Source organism: Salmo trutta, chromosome 17 (assembly GCF_901001165.1).
Source record: "Salmo trutta chromosome 17, fSalTru1.1, whole genome shotgun sequence".
In the NCBI taxonomy this organism is placed as follows: domain Eukaryota; kingdom Metazoa; phylum Chordata; class Actinopteri; order Salmoniformes; family Salmonidae; genus Salmo; species Salmo trutta.
In genome coordinates, this window is record NC_042973.1 from 30351222 (window position 1) to 30370320 (window position 19099).

General features: G+C 42.2%; 1 protein-coding gene across 1 annotated transcript in view; it reads right to left on the bottom strand.

Moving 5' to 3' along the window:
• The window catches only part of LOC115152010 (ras-specific guanine nucleotide-releasing factor 1), a 34288-nt gene extending 16949 nt beyond the window's left edge, over positions 1-17339 (bottom strand). The window contains exons 1-15 of the mRNA XM_029696445.1: positions 16684-17339; positions 11072-11178; positions 8854-9001; positions 7854-7949; positions 7495-7748; positions 7004-7083; positions 6657-6850; positions 6104-6213; positions 5818-5936; positions 5152-5312; positions 2518-2581; positions 2135-2277; positions 1923-2005; positions 1547-1795; positions 84-454 (exon numbers count right to left, since the gene is read on the bottom strand). Of these exons, the coding sequence (XP_029552305.1) occupies positions 84-454; positions 1547-1795; positions 1923-2005; positions 2135-2277; positions 2518-2581; positions 5152-5312; positions 5818-5936; positions 6104-6213; positions 6657-6850; positions 7004-7083; positions 7495-7748; positions 7854-7949; positions 8854-9001; positions 11072-11178; positions 16684-16959 (2455 nt within the window). The 5' untranslated portion in view covers positions 16960-17339. The remainder of the gene's footprint in view (positions 1-83; positions 455-1546; positions 1796-1922; positions 2006-2134; positions 2278-2517; positions 2582-5151; positions 5313-5817; positions 5937-6103; positions 6214-6656; positions 6851-7003; positions 7084-7494; positions 7749-7853; positions 7950-8853; positions 9002-11071; positions 11179-16683) is intronic.
• Positions 17340-19099: the final 1760 nt, after the last annotated feature.

A 19099-nucleotide genomic window follows, 5' to 3' on the forward strand; every position in this document is an offset into this window, starting at 1 on the left:
ATAAATAGCCCAACATTCATCTTTAGAAGCATCAATAAGGACATAAATCCCCCCATCTCCACAGTGAAGATTAGCTGGCATACCTTGTTTAGACACAGTGGTCTCCTCTGCCTTGTCCGTCTTGCCCTCTCCCTCAGCAGGGATCTTGCTGGTGATGGGACTGGTGACATATAACTTGTTGATGTCCAGGGTGGTCTTGCTGAAGGGGGACATGGAGGAGTACATGCTTGCATAGCCATTGGAGGAGCAGCTGAGGGCGGCCAGGTCCAGAGCCTTTCCCCCAGTGATGATGGGGATGTTGAGTGAGAGTTTACGCCGGCGGTTGGGGGACGATGTCTTGGTGATGGCCAGAGGAGGGGGGGAAGAGAACTTACGGCTGGCCCTGGGGGATTTGGGTGGCTCCCCATATAGGAGTTTATTGTTCTGACTGCTGGCGAAGAACAACTCCAGGGATCTGCATCAGGGAAAGACAACACATTTTATTCTAGTCAGAAGAATGTATTGTAGCTATGTACTTCAGCACTTCAGTGTGTTGCAAAGAACTAAGACATCTGAATTATACAGGTCTTTCTGTGTTAAATATAGAAATCAATACATTGTCAACAGCGACAATACAAGGCAACATGGTGTTTCTGCAATAAAAGTAAAAAAATCTGATACAATGTTGCAGAAGACCTCTCCCACTCACTGCCACCCTCCTCGAGACCTCACGAGTTCCCATAAATAGCACAGCAAGTGACACCGCGAGCGAGCAGCCATGCTGCTGACACAAGCATCAGAGTGGCGGTGGCTCATAGAGACATGACAGGCTCCACAGGAGAACATGCTGCAGGGTGTGGGCATGGGGAGGGAGCTCCCCCTGATAAGAGTCTGGGAGTTGGGCTCACTATCCTAGGCCGAAGGGGTCCGTCTGCTCTGGCCAACAACACGGACCATAAATATTTCATACTATAGATCCTCTGCAGACCAGGGGAGGGTGGGGTCCTGCAGCAGAGAGACCGGTTGCTAAGGTGACAGCGACAGAGCCCCGCTGAGACGCTCTTAGGCAAGCAGGAGAAATGTCTGGGCCCAATTACTGCCTTCACACAGAACACACCACACTGACACACACAGACATGACCTCTCCTCACCTCACCTCACCGCACGCACGCGCGCACGCACGCACGGACACATCCACCCACCCACCCACCCACCCACATCCAAACATAAATGCACACACACATAGACACACAGACACAGGACGTGGATAAAAATACCTAATACTGTGGGCTGTGGAAGTAGAGCTGTGAGGGAATCAGTGGTGGGCTAAAAGAGATAGAGGCAGCCAGAGGAGGCCAGAGGCTGCTGGGCCTGTCAGGGGATGTTATCGTCATCAGCCCTAACTACAGCCCTCTTTACTGTGTCGGGGACATTGCAATGCAAAAACACTGACAATGTATCTTCTTTAAACAGCTAAAGCACTACGCATGAGATAGATCTAGACATTTTGCTGACTGTGTTTGTCAAAGTCAAGGCTAAAGCACAAGCAGCTCCTTTATGGCCTTACCGGGCTGGGATGGCACTGATGGGTTTCTTGTAGATGGTGATGAGTTTGTCCAGCACCACGTTGGCGCTGGTGAACACGCGGTAGGAGTGCAGGAAGGTGTTGAGAAAGTCGATGGAGAGGAAGCGCAGGTCTGTCAGCCTCTCCAGGAGTCTCTCCACGCTGGCATAGCGGATCTGCAACACCTTACACGAGTTCATCATCTTACTGAAACGGATGTCCACGTCGTCACAGTACAGGCTGGCATCGGACCTGCTCACAGAAAAACACACAAACACATATGAAAACACTAGAACACACAAATAAAGACACCACAAAGATCTGCCTGTTGCATGAACATCTCATTGACTGTTTTGCTGTGATTGTGAATGGGGCTCACTTGATCATCTGTGGCACGGTGACTTTAGAGTTCTCCTCAAATGCATTCATCATAAGCCCATTGCAGCGGATGTTGTCTATGCACTGTAAGAGAGAAGAAGAGAAGGAATGAGGGAGAGGAAAGGTGTGAGTACAGCCACTCTGCAGACAGACACCCATGTTTCCCTGCTGGAGAGAGACAGATGCAATGCATGCAGAGCAGAACAGACGTGCCTGGCTGATGTCACTGGTCCAGGCAGATTTCTCCTGCCGCGAGGAGGCCACCAGGATCACTGTAAACGACTGGCCTTCTTTAGGCTCCACCACGATCTTAAAGTCCAGATGCTCCATGTCCTGTACAACCTTGTCTGGTTTGGCTTTGGGCAAAACAAAAACAGAGGTGAATAGGAGAAATTGGTCATTACTATGGCATAAATGAGAGTTTTATTGTACTTCTAAATGAAGAACAGATGAAACTTGCAGGGAGTCTATAGTATAACTCATCAAATTGTGACACTACGTCTTGTACCATATGCATACAGGAATCATGCATAATACAGCACCGTATACATGCTCCATATTTCAGTGAGGTAGGAATGAAACATTGTGGTTCTTACACTCATCATCTGTCCCCTCGGGGTCTTCCAGAAGAGTGCAGTCAATAAGAGAGACCACACCATTCTGAGAACAACAATATGCATTAGCACACTCACAACCACATTCCATGAATCCCCTCCACTACTGAATAATCAATAACAATATCACTGACATTATTATGTAGCTCAACAACTTTCAACACATGTAGGAATACAGGTCAATAAACAGATGAAATCAGATACAGTCAAATGACCAAATGACCAAAACTGGGGTGGCAGGGTAGTCTAGTGGTTAGAGTGTTGGACTAGTAACCGAAAGCTTGCAAGATAAAATCCCTGAGCTGACAAGGTAAAAATCTGTCATTCTGCCCCTGAACAAGGAAGTTAACCAACTGTTCCTAGGCCGTCATTGAAAACTGACTTGCTTAGTTAAATAAAGGTAAAATAGACATTTTTTAATCGCCACTCTTATGGCCTCATGGGTGGAATTGTATTAATATTTGTCATCATTTAATAATTAATAAACATTTACAAAAATCAGCCGGAAATCCGGTGTTTCTATGTCAAACGTTTTTTTATTTTATTTCAGTCTCTGTGATGTATATAAAGTGTAATATTGGGAAAACTTACAATGTACATATTTTAACTCTATATCTGACTTTTTTTTTAAACCCATAAACATGTGTGTGAGGTGTATACTTTTCTTACAAAGTAGATTTGTTTAAGACTACCAAGAAACACTCTGTGTGACCCTGATTTAGCCCAGTGCAGTAAAAGGATTTATTAATTAATAAGGTCTTCTTTTGAGGGTCTAGTTTTAACCTAATACAGTGGCCTGAAACTCAAGGTTTTCAGGCCTGAAATTAACATTATGATGGCTTGCAAAGTGATGTGTAATTCCTATTGGAATCCAGCCACAGTGGGTATATCTAACATTTTGAATGAATGACTGCAAGGTTGGGAAGACTAAGATATGAACCAACTTAACTGGACAATCATTTCAGTAATGGGTGCAATAAGTCCACGTAACAGATTGGATGAGTATAGAAAAATGTACACTAGCGTTCAAAAGTTTGGGGTCACTTAGAAATGTCCTTGCTTTTGAAGGAATATCACATTTTTTGTCCATTAGAAATACAGTGTAGACTGTATTTCTAATGTATTTAGAAATACAGTGTAGACATTGTTAATGTTGTAAATGACTATTGTAGCTGGAAACGGCTGATCGACTTAATGGAATATCTACATAGGCGTACAGAGGCCCATTATCAGCAACCATCACTCCTGTGTTCCAGTGGTACGTTGTGTTAGCAAATCCAAGTGTATAATTTTTAAAGGCTAATTGATCATAAGAAAACCCTTTTGAAAACTGTTGTTCTTATTAAAGAAGCAATAAAACTGGCCTTCTTTAGACTAGTTGAGTATCTGGAGCATCAGCATTTGTGGGTTCAAAATGGCCAGAAACAAATAACTTTCTTCTGAAACTCATCAGTCTATTGGTGTTCTGAGAAATTAAGGCTATTCCATGTGAGACATTGCCAAGAAACTGAAGATCTCGTACAACGCGGTGTACTACTCCCTTCACAGAACAGCGCAAAGTGGCTCTAACCAGAATAGAAAGAGGAGTGGGAGGCCCCGGTGCACAACTGAGCAAGAGGACAAGTACATTAGAGTGTCTAGTTTGAGAAACAGACACCTCACAAGTCCTCAACTGGCAGCTTCATTAAATAGTACTCACAAAACCCCAGTCTCAACGATAACAGTGAAGAGGCGACTCCGGGATGCTGGCCTTCTAGGCAGAGTTGCAAAGAAAAAGCCATATCTTAGACTGGCCAATAAAAACAAAAGATTCAGATGGGCAAAAGAACACAGACACTGGACAGAGGAACTCTGCCTAGAAGGCCAGCATCCCGGAGTCGCCTCTTCTCTGTTGACGTTGAGACTGGTGTTTTGCGCGTACTATTTAATGTAGCTGCCAGTCCAAGTTCATCATTTTGATGAACTTGGACTGATGATAAAATGATAAACTGGATTAGCTAACACAACGTGCCATTGGAAAACAGGAGTGATGGTTGCTGATAATGGGCCTCTGTACGCCTATGTAGATATTCCATAAAAAATCTACCATTTCCAGCTACAATAGTCATTTACAACATTAACAATGTCTACACTGTATTTCTGATCAATTTGATATTATTTTAATGGACGAAAAATGTGCTTTTCTTTCAAAAACAAGGACATTTCTAAGTGACCCCAAACTTTTGAACGGTAGTGTATGTTATTTATATATGAGTAGCATAAGATTAATTAATCAATGAATGTACATGCAAAAACATAGATATTGAAACAAACAATTCTAAAAACCAACCAGCACTATGGAATTCTTGGAAATATAATAATGTTTTTTGTTTAACACTGGTTATTAACACCAACACTGTTTTTTTTACACATCATGAGTGTTAATTTAACACCTGAATAAACACAAAAAATGTTACAATGAAAAGGTTCGGCCAATTTGCTGTGTATTAACTAAAGCCTCATCTGTGTATTGTATCCCCCGAATGTTATTTGATTTTACATTAAGCTCTGGGAGTTTGGTCAATGATGCATCTTGAGAGATTGTATAGCAGGCTCAGCAGCCCAGGGAACACCCACCTTGGTGAGGTGCAGTTTTCCTCCAGAGCCCCTGGTGCAGATAATGACATGCTTAGAGAAGAGGAAGCACTGCCTCTCCCCCTCCTTTTTCAGAGACAGAGAGCCCAGTCGCCCACGGGTGATCTTGCCCTTCTCACTCATTGGCACCTGGATGAGAGAGCCTGTATGGCAGGAGGGGGAGAGAGACAGCAGGGGGCCCTGTCAGTGACGAGAGGCCCACAGATCAACTGTACTGCAAGACTGGGAGAGGCCTCCCCTCACCTGTTCACTGACTTGGGGGATATATAAATATTGTAGGGTTAAACCATTTCTCTATATGTTTTGCCTCTTCTTCTTTAAACGTCCATCAAAGACGGTTGGGGATGTATGACATTTACAAACCCTGACTCATCGTCGTATTGCCTCCTAACAGTCTAATTACCCTTGGAAATGAAAGATTCGGCCCACTTTCAGTACATGCTGTTCTTCAGAGACAGACAGGATTATATGGCCCAACCTGGTTAAGTCTTTCCCTTATGGAGGCTCAGGTAGGGCTAGGGATGTTTGAAGTTGTGAGAACACAAAGGGGCTGGCAGTCAAACAGTTGAGAGACAGAAAATCCATCTCTATGATAGTGTCCTCATGTGGGATCTGGGGTTCCTTTGTGGATCTTCTCTGAGGGCTTACCTTGTCTGACGAATGTCTGGCTGGTGTCAAGGAGGATCTCGCAGCCTTCTACGATCATGCGCTCAATGGCCAGGTTCTTCCTGATGTTCTCTGTCTCGCTCACTTCATCATGCATGATTCTAGGTGCAGATTTGGAATATCATTGTATTCACTTTGTCAGTGTGTATACATTCTGTACAGTAAGCAATTATCCTACTGCGTTTGTGTTTAACAACTTAGGAAAGCGTTGATTAACTGAGGTGTCCTGTGTGCTGCTTGGTGCAATAAGGTGGTAAGGCAGGTATACCTGGACAGCTCCTCCAGCTTTGACTTGGCATAGTCCAGACTCGTCCTCTCCACATGCTCATGTGGTGTGTGGGCCAGGAGCTCATGGAGTGTAAGAATGTAGCGGGGAATCTGGAATGACAGGGAATGAATAGGGGCAGGTGAGTCACACACACTTGCTTACAAGATTGCGTGCAAACACACACACACACACACACAAACTCGTAGCAGCAGATCAGTGGGGAGCTCTATGCACATCCACAGTCATCAGCAGAAATTTATTACCAACACAGCAGAGCCCAAAGTAGACCCCAGTGGAGCAGACTGCACTGAAACTGCATGCCTTGCCAGAAAAGAGCCATTATGAAAACCTGAGCTTCACAAACAACCGGTTTATGTGGTTATGAAAAACATAACAGGGATATTCTGAGCAAAGGCATGTGAGACAAATGGCTGCTGTGTTGTCAGTGATCAGTGGAGGAGACTTTGTCTGAACAGGAGAGCTGTTTCAGGTGAGAGACAGGGTCTGGACAGTCTATGAGAAGACAGTAGAGTGTACAGTACTGTATGCCTACCTGGAACATGGGGTAGGTGAGGAAGGTCTCCAGAGTCCTCTCCTCACAGTCTGGCTTGGCCTCATACTGCTTCAGCAGCTTGTCAAAGTCTCGGTTCTGCTTACAGTGGGCCAGAATCTGCAGACTGTACTGGTGGTTCCTCACAAACTCCTGGTAGATGTTTAGCATGGGCAGTAGAATATCAAACAGGTCCGCTGTGGAAAGAGAGGACCAATGAGAGATTGAGACACTGAATGAGAGATTGATAGATGATATTGGGGACAATTGGGGCATATTATTATCATAGTATTATCATATTCATCCATCCATTTGAGTGATCCCCAAAAAAAGGAGTTTAGTCTACTTACCCAAAACTAATGTTGGCCAGCTTGCTATTCTTGCTTTCAACCCTTGGTAGAATATTTGATGCAGAAACATGATGGTCTCACTAAAGAAAAGGGTAAATCAACAAGACTCTAAGTATCCATTCAGAGAAAAATAAACACTAGCCGTAGTTATGTAAAAAGGATTCAAACATGCAAACAGCGAATATGCCTGTATGTGCAAGTGTGTTTAAATGTTATATAGCTGCACTTGTCTCTGGACAGGTCATCATTGCAAATAATAATCTGTTCTTAAGGTTAAATAAATAAAATAAATAAACATCTTAGAATGAGGCTTTGACATAGAATATTGCCATCACATCTTACTGTCTTTATGTTCTCATTATCGACCATAGTTGTAATGCATGAACATAAAGTCCTACAGCATTGAGACAGTCATATCACTGTCTCCCTGAGAGAGGTGAGAGACAGCAGTGTGAGTGGTTAGCTTGGTGTGATCATCTACAGCTGCACACCTGTTGAGGAAGATGCTGCTGACGTCGTCGTGGGTGATGGGTGGTTTCTTGGAGCTGGCAGCCATACGGAGGGGTCGAAGGAAGTTGTTGACCAGGATGTGGAGCTGCTGGACATACTCAGCCTCAGAGTCCAGCATGCTGAACACCACCTGGTTCCTCTTCCTCATGCTCTCTGCATGGGGTGACCGGATGTAGTCCTGGATGATGGTCTTCCACTTCCTCCTGCACATCCAGCCTCGCAGGAAACTCTGCACCTAGTGGACCACGGGAATTGTGGGGAATGGAAGGTGAGTATTTTCCCCCAACATTGGCAAATAAACAGAAAATAGAATCAAAATTATTTTGTGTAAAATATGTACTTTTTTGATTTTCTTGAGTTCAGAGTCATCATCTTCGCTGGGTTCGGCTGTTGGACTTGACTGGATCTTCCCGTTGTCTTTGTGCAGCCCGGAAAGCTGCCAAAGAGAACATCCACAGACAGGATAGACCAGTCATCATCACTCACAACCTGCTCTCCAAGTTTCCTCCTCACTTGACAGCATATTAACAAAGTGACTGTGTCAAATGAGATTAGAGGCTGTCAGAGCTAGCAGCTCTGACATGTGGTAGTGGTGGTGGATATACTAACTCTATTCACCTGGCTGATATCTCTACATCAGCACTCATTTCCATTGGTTAGAAATGCAGACGTACTGTGTGATACTGTGCTGCTGTACACTGAAATTCCATAAATGTGTTGCACAAAAGAGCTCTGAGCGGCCCAGAACTGTCTGAAGGTAAGTGTCCCCATTAACTTTGTATAGACTGATATAGTTTATTATTATGTTTGTGAGGGTGGGGCGGGGTGGGGGGTGGGGAGGGGTGGGGGGGTGCACCGTGTATAATAAAGCCCTGTTCATGCATATTCAACACACCATTTCATTTCAAGCCCCACATTTGCACATTAAAGTAAAATGACTATTTGATCTGAAGAATACAGCAGGGAGCATAGTTTTATTGGAGGGATTATTTATGAGTGGAGATGCAAAGTGGAGCCCGGTGGGTCTGCACACATCTCTTTGTGACAGAGTGGCGCTCCCATTTCTCCTCTCCCAATCTCTCCCAATCTCTCTCTCTCTCTCTCTCTCTCTCTCTAATGATCAAATAAGATAGACATAAAGAAACAACTAGCACAACCCTTATCCATTTCAGTTCACTCAGATGACAAAATCCTAGAAATCTTGAGCGGTGCTCCTGAGAGACATTTAACTGTACTGTAGTTGCCCTAGATCCCACACAAGCTCCAATCCATTTCCTGTTCAGTATGGCAAAAACATAACAATCCCCCACCGAGGCAGAAATAATCATTATGAATATTACCTCTGATTTTAGCCGTTCAATCTCTATTTCCCCGTCCTCTATCTGTTGTCGAAGTTGCTTAGCAACCGTTTTCTCTGTCTCCACGATCTGGAGTAGATGGAGATACTTCTGCATGAGCGTCTCATGCTCTGTGGCCAGGTTCCTGTAACTGTGGACAGGAAACACACACTCACACACACTGCAACAACTCACCACAGACATATTTCCAAAGCTCAAGACTCTATATGCTCCCCCACATGCAGACTGTATACATCCACCAATCCACCCCCGCCCCACAGACACACCTGTACCCATACAGCCATCTCAGGTGTGTAGGTCTATGCACATTCACATAATGGAGTGCTGTGAAATATTAATATCCTTTGTGTTCAGTGAAGTGTAACTACAGTAGATTGTCTCGGCAGATAAGCAACCAAAATACAGCAGGCCCATATGGTTTAGAACAGGAATGGGCAACTTTTATGGGGGTAGGGGCCACAAAAAAGGGGCCATAGTGGCTTGCGGGTCTGAGTATCCCCTCCCATTTAGCTGCAATTTTACTCATTTTGCAATCGGGCAGAATTTTTTTCTCCCAGTTTTATAGCACATTTTCTGTAATTCTACACATTTTGGCATGGGTGGAGAGAAATGTTTGCAGTTTTTAATATTATATCTGAGTGAGAGTGACTAACAAAATCAATGGGGGCCGGGTCGGTAATACAACCATGATTACTACAGGTTTAGATAGCTGGCCGATAGACCCATTTTTTATATAAATAATGTTAGCTGACATGGGCTAATCAAGTGACTAGGTAGGCAGGTTTCTGTTGACCCAGGTTTATTCAACAAAAGCAATGTCGCAAAAAGAAATCTTTGCGACATGTATAATGGAAATGGTAGATAGAGAATCCATTTTTATCTGTTAGACAGAGTTGTATTTTTCTTTTGTCTAACTTTATTTATTGTGACAAATGATGATGGAAACTGTTTTTCGAATAAATGATGTTTGCTGAAAATGTTTTAAGGTACGTGGGGCATGTGATGTCAACACGTACCTACAGCATGAAGCTCCACCGCACACAAATGCCTACTGCCTGCTAAATACATTTTTCAGCTATAAAAATGCCTACTGCCTGTTAAATACATTTTTCAGCTATAAAAATGATGTTTCTTTGCAAGATCCTGTCCTGACATTTAAGAATGGCTGAATTGCTTCGCCTTGCTTTTCTGGTTGGCTGGATGCAAGTTTCACCATCCAATTATTTCAGATCTACAGGAGTGCAAGATTCCCCATGGCATGGACCGTGGCGATACATTGGCACATGACAATAATTAGAATATGGCAAATATTGTTGCATTCTATCCATGCTGACTTTTGCGGGCTACCTGAAACATGAAAGAAATAGGTGGGAGGGCATGCAGGCTGTCTGCAATTTATTAATGCACAATTTTCCTAAATGGGTAATGGAAACACTTGAACCAATTCATTTCTATTAGACACTGTACGTTTTGGGAACAAGTAGATTTTTTTGTTGTTGTATGCCATTACGTGCAGATGTTTTTATCGACACAAGATTGTTAAATGGAAACACACTGTAGCAGGCAATTTTCAAATCTATTTTCTGCGAGAACAAAAAACTAAAACAAAACAAAAAAATCACTGGGCAAGTTAATGGAAACACGACATAACAAGCATTAAACTGGTGATGTACAACCACATTTCGAAATTGCACCTTGTTTACTCTAGTGTTCTAACTCTCAAATCCACAGCCACAATAGACCACCAATCATTACAACGCCACTGCTTATTTCACAATGACTATTATACAGTAAACTACATCCCCAGTCAGCCTGTTTCATTCAACTGAAATCATTCAATACAAATTCACTACCAAGAGTTTAATAACAAAATGTCAGCAATATGTTTTAACATGAGCTACATACATACTATTACCTCAGGGGACAAAAAAGCCAAACAGGGGGCCTTTGCACAGACCTTATCAATGCCCCTATCAGATTTTCTTTAGGATTTGTCCCCAGAACTGTATGTCAAAAAGCTTGCCTTAATGCTGCATGACACTTCTATCACACCTCAACAGAGTCAAGTTTCAAACCGTGCAACATGTCATATCTACAGTAAGAGACTAAACCCAGCCATACAGTAAGCATCAATAATAGCCCATGTGTGTGTTGACGCAGTTGTTGACTGGGTAGAGCGGAAGTAGTAGAGGCCAGGTACCTGGCATGTGTTATTGCAGCCACCCATTCATCGCAGTCCTTTACATCCTCTGTACGCAACTCCAGGGCTTTCTGGTTTTCATGGGTGAAATTTACGGTGAAGTAGTACTGAAACACACAAAAAAAAAGCACAGGTTTAATTAGCTCGTAAACAGATTACTAGATTGCATGGGTAAGGAGGCCTTTGTATTCTTTATTTTTTAATACACTGCATGAGAAAAAGTATTTGTATTACTCCATAGGAATCTAGACGAGATAAAATGTTATAACCACAAAATACAATGAAAAGGTCAGACAATGCACAGTATAGGCGCTACACCACAAAAACTATTACACTAAATGTATATTTTACCAGAAAAATATGAAGAGTATTTTTGGCCCTTAAAAATCTGTGTGCTTGCAGACACACATCATTGAAACCATGAACCCTCTCACAATCTAAGCTTGTATCTATCCTTTCTCACTGTTGACATTAGGGGAGTAAACAGCACAGAGTGGGGTGGGAAAGGGAAACCCACATCCTCACCCACCAGCTCAATCGATGGGGCTTTTAGTAGGAAGCCTCCCCCTGACTGCCTGGCTGCCTGGGATGGCTCTGGTTCCCAGGAGGAAAAGCCATAAGACATGTAAGCTGGAGGCATTGCCAATTACATAACTGTGTGCTACCTGTTACCTAGCAACTCCACTCTATGCGAATGGATAGGCTCTTAGCGCTTCTTGTCTCACTCCATTTTAACTAAGCAGGTCTTCTCTGCGCTGAATTCCCCAGCACCACTAGGTCTGTGTACAAACCATCACAGTCACGATCATAGACCATCCACCATCCATCACAGTCATCTCATAAACGTCACAGATCAAAGACCATCCACCATCCATCACAGTCACCTCATAAACGTCACAGATCATAGACCATCCACCATCCATCACAGTCACCTCATAGACGTCACAGATCATAGACCATCCACCATCCATCACAGTCACCTCATAGACGTCACAGATCATAGACCATCCATCACAGTCACCTCATAAACGTCACAGATCAAAGACCATCCATCACAGTCATCTCATAAACGTCACAGATCAAAGACCATCCACCATCCATCACAGTCACCTCATAAACGTCACAGATTATAGACCATCCACCATCCATCACAGTCACCTCATACACATCACAGATCAAAGACCATCCACCATCCATCACAGTCACCTCATAAACGTCACAGATCAAAGACCATCCACCATCCATCCCAGTCACGATCATAGACCATCCCCCATCCATCACAGTCACCTCATAGACGTCACAGATCATAGACCATCCACCATCCATCACAGTCACCTCATAGACGTCACAGATCATAGACCATCCACCATCCATCACAGTCACCTCATAGACGTCACAGATCATAGACCATCCACCATCCATCACAGTCACCTCATAGACCATCCACATTAGCTGATGGAACAAAAGTTCATTTCAGACCATGCCAGACTACTGTTTTGTACATATAGTCAATTTCTACACGATTGTTGTACATTTAACACTCCCTTAACATATGATGAATAATCCTTCTTCAAATAAGAATATCATTGCACTTACAATTTTCTTGTAAAACAATATGTTCTGACCACACCAAAACACACAACGACATAGCAAGATGGAAAAAGATCAGTGCTGCTTGGGAAAGGAACGCCTACATTATCACATCTCACACATTGGAATCACGCTCAAGGTTAAAAACGTGACTCCTTGTGTGTACTTTGGCAGCAACCATGTTGAGTGAAAGCCAAGCCTTATCTTTGGCCTGCAGATGTCCAACAGGCGCCCATCAACCTGCACCTCATCACTATTCATGGCTGAATGCTTTTCCATCTTCACATTCATTAGGTATTCATCCTCCCTTCAAAGAGAATCTATTTGTGTCAGGGATGCATGCTTGTTGTTGTAGTTTTCCTTCATCCTCTCTTTAAGAGCAGGGAGAGTGGCTTGTTGAACACATAGCCTGCTTCACGCTTTATGTTTACGGCTGAGTCATACCACTCACACACTTTCAATGCTTTCTTAACATATACAATCAATGCTGCAAACCTGATGATCTGAACTGAACAATTGTTTGTTTTGGAGATGTAAGTAATGAATAACATTTTTCTCATGCAGCTGGAAAATCAATGTTGTGATAATGGAATGTTGTGCCTGCTGGTTGAAAATTGTGGATGACCTACGCTCCCCAAGGAAGGAATAAACAGGTTTAAGTCACCAGTAAGTGAGTCAATGTTGTGATACAGCCTAAACCAACATCTGCTACATGCCTGTACCTGCAACCCATTCCCCTAACAGAATAACAAAAAAGCCAGAGCAGAGGCCTTTGTAATAAAACAATATCCCACCTGTCCACAAGAGCAACCAGGCATGCAGCGTCAATAATTTTCCTCCCATCTATGCTTCCTGTGAATTAGCATAGCATTAGCAAGTCACATATTATCCTGCCATATAAATGTGCACAATGTTGGAGAACTGAAGTGGTAAAATATACTGTATAGAGGCAATCTACTACAGCTTTTTGCTCATAGCAATAAAAATTCCCAATATTCTGTCTGGCTTTGAGTGTCATCCACTCATTCAGCTACCTCAAAGTGGGGTGAGAAAGAACGGAAGTACATCAGCCATCACTGGCTGCGGAATGCTAGAAAATACTGCTGTTCTCCAAAGAGGAGTGACTGTGTTTTTCTAGAAATGGGCCCTGACCCCTACGAGGTACTGCAAGGAACAAATTTAGCACAGATAGCGGTTGGTTGTATTAATAGGGGAAGGGAGTCGCGACGACACACAGATACTCTCTGCAGTCCCCGAGCCCTTCCACACATCATTATTTTAGATGCAAATAAGGTTGCCATAGGAACCTTGGGCTCAAATACATTAGCATTCTTTAGATAACGGCTTTTGGGGATACATAAATGTGGGAATGAATGCGCAATCCAGAACTGTAGTGACAGTTAAAAGGTCATTTAAACACCTGATTTTGATGCAAATATGAGAAAGGCAAGACGTCCTGGGGCATTAATGCTCTCTTTAGAAAGCACTGGCACCCCTGTCTTTCTGCGCTCTCATCAATATGGTGGCCACTAAAGCTGTCAAACTTCACAACGACTTGCATCATTGCAGTTCACTTCAGTAAAATTTAATGTAAATCTGCCAATGTGTGAGGGCAGAAATGGGAGTGATATAAATATGATACAGTTTGTATGAATAGTATAGATAATGTTCATTACAAACCAGCATACCATGACAATTGAAGATAATCATTAAAAGTCTACTTTTCTAAATCCTAGGGTTGTCACAGATTTAGGCTGTTGATTGTCTCTGTGCCATCCTATATCCTATCATTCAGGATAAACTTGCTGGTGTGCAAACAAGTTGAATGGTCTCTGGTTATACATACTCATAAGACATAAAAATACAGCTCATTCTTCTACAGATGCCATATCTTAATTTGAGCCAGTTTGCTACAGCAGGAAAATAATCCTGCAGCAACATGTGAATTATTATGTGGATTATAATTAATTGACATTTTTTGTAGGGGTTGATACATTTTTCATTAGGGCAAATCAATTCTGACATTTTAAAGAAGCCTTTTTAAACATTGAATATACTACAAGTCCGTATTTCCTGCTGTGCAGGAAAATAATTCTCAGCAACAAAAGAGTGATCTAATTAAGATTAGGCATCTGTATATTAAAAAATTACATAGAATTTATAATGTATTGCTCATCTTTTACCAAATGAACACTGACTGACCAATGAACACTCACTCACATGTACTGTATGTGAGAGTATGGTGGTGTTTTTGTTGACTGGCAGCTATGAAGCGAGACAGGTGGGAATGGATCATTCCTTCAAATACAGACTCCACAGACACTATCAAAACAACATCAGAATCTCTGTTTTAGTAAGCCATCCGATAATCATGATGAACAGGATGGATCAAAACAGGGAAATTCCTGACAAATTCCTCTGTAACCATTTGCACGTTCGTGATATGAGGAGTTTTCATTCTCTTATGAGGGGACTGGGAGAGCAAAATATTAGCCACTATGCCACATACTGCTTTGTCAGCACAGGGACAGCTGTTCACAGGAAAGGCCTGGACTCACTTTGGACTGCAGCCCTATAGAGTCATGGATAGGGACTGCAGACAGAACAAAACAGACACAAACAGAACCACTCACAGATAGAGCCTCAATCCAATGATCCTACACACAAAACATTCCACAATCATTACATCATCCTTCATGTGCACAATACTTCTAACTATCCTATATCAGTCATAGAGAACACCAGGATTACAGCACCATTTTGTATTCTAGTTTTCATGACTGTTTTTCTGTAAGGAATGTGAAACAAGTTGAGCCATATAAGAAGACGGAGGGTATCAGTTAACCATCTTATTTGAAGTAAGAACGTAGTATCTTATGGTGTCTACTTCCACAGATTTACTCCAGCATCAATGGGTATATTTCAATCGTTGAAAGTACTGGAAATATTACAGACCCTGGCCTACTGTATATTCATAATAGGCTTACAGTGAGTAGCCAATCAAGACAAGTGATTACGTTTTATTTTTTTCTTCCAGATCTGAACAGCCTCATCCTACCGTTCACTGATCCCAATGTGAAGGAATAACTCAGCCCATGTCTTTGAGAGCAAAATGCAATGTACCAAAACATAAAAACACTAGTGATGATGACCCCAATGCTCGCTTGAAATAGGCCTACGGTCTTGTTATTAAACACTATTTGCTGCAGACGCAGTTGCCAAGGTAGGATGCTATTAATATCAGTGCGAGTCTGGGAGAGTTAAATCAATACGTCAAACAGTGGTATTACGTCCATGTCCCACAAGATGGCGACTCTGGGATGCAATACCTTTTTTCTTTAGCGCAATTTTCCTGAAGAAAAAAAAACAGTATCACCAAACTTGACTGTATACCAGTGAGATAACATTATTTTGGTTTCACAATAATATGTCCAGATCAACCACATTTAAAAACACATAGGCCTTTAGACTATGTAGGCTATATAGATTAAGGGATTTATATATTTCTATAAATCCATCATTTCCAATTAGTTGCTATTGTATTGTTGTCTAAAATAAGCAAACCCGAAGAAGGCACAATGCAGCAAAATCGCGAGGCAGCTCGGTATTCAATTTGGTGTTGATAATGGAATCATTAATCCGATGCACAGATTACATAACACACGCACACTGAGCAAACGGCTCCGAATTTAATCTGATATAGGCCTACTGTAGGTTATAATTCCACTGGATTGGAATAGAATAATTGCTGTGGATAAAGAGGAATAGGAAAAAAACATAAATCATGGCAATACTTCAAGTAGGCTAGGCTACTCTTCCAAAAAAGGATCCGTTACATGCACTGATAACACCGTCAGATTCACATGATCACCTGTTTTCAACCTCTCCATGAGGATATCTGTACATCGGTAACTGGTGCATCACTCATGTTTATTCAATCAACCTGGAAATTAGTTACAGTCGTTTCCCCCCCAAAAGACAAATGAAACAATGTTATGAACTTGAATGTGTGTTATTCCTACCTGCTTTTCTAAACACTCCTTGGATGATTGTGAGGGTTTAGGTGACGGCGCTCTGTCACACACACATCCCTCCAACAGGTATAATCCCGCGGGTCGAGAGCTGGACTCGCTCTCAAAATAAAACAGCATATTTTGTAATAAAGCGAACCACTTTGTGTGCCATTTAGTGTTGTCTGAGCTCTTTTTGCTCAAGCAACCTCGCCTCGTACCATCCTTCTTTGCCAAAAGACCCAGGTAGGTGACATGACCATCATTAAATCGTATTCCCTTCTGCATTTTGATAAAGAGACTTTGGTTGAAAAAAGCTACTTGATCCTTACATCTTCTTAAACTCGGTCCCCAGACAGACGTGGACTTTCTGATTGCGGACAAGCAGTCCGCTCTACCCCCTGCATTTACCGTGTTGGCATGAAGGAAAAAAGAGAGAAACAAAACGAAGAACACGGGTGTATCATCCTAAATTCGTTGACGAGCTTGTTAGGGCTTCGATTATCACATTCCTCCACAAAAAGAAAGAGTAAACAGACCGACTGTCAATTTAAACCGAGACTGGCAAAGGAAGAGAATTGCAGTGTGCGCGACGTGGTTTGTCGTATTCTCACGTGAAATCTCCAGAAACCAGTGAGCTCGGTGCTGAGCTCGGCAGGCAGGGAAGTCACGTGACGGGTCCTTGGGAAAGCACATTTCAGAACCTTGGACAACGAATTAAAAACAAGTAAAAGTGAAGACATTGCATGAGCTGTTTTTTTTCCTGCTTATTTCTCAGGCGTTTCGAATGAAACATTACACTTGACTACTCTCATTAAACAAACGTGGAAGTTGTGTTATTGGCGAATTGCTACTTATTTTTAATTTCATGAGGTGTAATGGTAACTCCTTGTCACTCAGAGAATGAAAAGCATATTTTTCAAAAGGGGGCAGTAATATAGTGAAAGCTCATTACAGACTATAGTACATTGGACAAGTGGCTATATAAGGGTCTTAAATCCATGTGATTCACAGAATACCATAGACCTTTTCAAATGTTTAAATAAAATAATCTCAGAACAGTTGGCAGTCTTGAACACTCAAATGTAAAGCTCAGTATTATTCACTGACACATCAATAAAGAGTTTGCCTTGCCAATACATTCATGTAATACATTTGGTTAATGATTATGTCGATTGGATATACATCTTGAATTGCTTTAGCCCATGTTTGGCAACCTATTCAAGTGGACCCAACTGAGCAATTGTCAGTGCCTTCTGTTTCCTTGCAATAAAACATGGTGTTTTGTTGCTGTCAGTACTATTGCACTCTCAGCCTACCTAACAAAGATTTGGCTGCAGTAAATTAGGGTCCAGTGACAGAAAGCAGATGGTTGGAGAACGCTGTCCCATATTGATCCTCGATCTGGGATGAAGAGTGAGATGTTTTCAGAGTGGCCATCATCACAGGATAGTAAGCAGCAGTATTTTTCAAATAACATCCAACTGTGTTTCCTCAATTGTTTCAACAAATGTATATTTAAAGATTGTATATTTAGAATATTGAATGTAAATGGAACTGGCTTTAGCCTACTGTACAGGATGTTAGCATAGGCAATACTTTGACATTTTGTTTGTTGAAGATCAAAGTGCTTATTCTAGCAGAAAAAAATGAAATCCATTCTCTTCACTTCACACATGATGCAAAGAGCTGGAGGCCATAGCTGAGTCCTGTCTTATCCGCTAAGACCGTGGCCTCCCTCAGATTCTGTATTATATTAAGCTTATGCTAATGGTCACTCATCCATCATTCCCTAACATGGCTCTCCTCAGCCAGCCAGCCAGGTCCACACATACCAGAGTGGCAGAGACAACTCATTTCAGCCCATCTGAGGGCTGTCTAATCTGCCCTGGCAGTGCCATACACATTCCTGCTGCATCCTCTCTCTCTCTCTCTCTCTCTCTCTCCCATCCAAAAACCACCACTTTATTATTGCAATCATACAGGCTGTTTACATCCATGTCACATACATGAGGAGATACATGCCTCTCCTTAACCCATACTGTAATTGATTCACAGCAATCTGTCTTTATTGACCTTTGGTAGCTCTCTTCTCTTGTATTATATTTCTCTCATTAGTTGCTCTGATTAGTCCCAGGGCAGCAGATTATCTACAGCCATTCCATAAGAGGCTTGATGACAACATTTTCAGACACAATAAAATCGATAGCGCCTCATAAAATACAATATGTTGCTGAATAATGCTATCATTCAAAGCCAGCACCAGATGATACAAAGAGCAACATTAGGATGACTCTGTTCAATTAATGGATACCTTTAGCTATTCAAATCCTTTACTGGGGGACCTAACCTTCATAGAGTTGATTAAAAGCCACTAGGATTTTTGAAGGTGATTCGTGAGACATCCATTGGCATTACTCAAATAAAG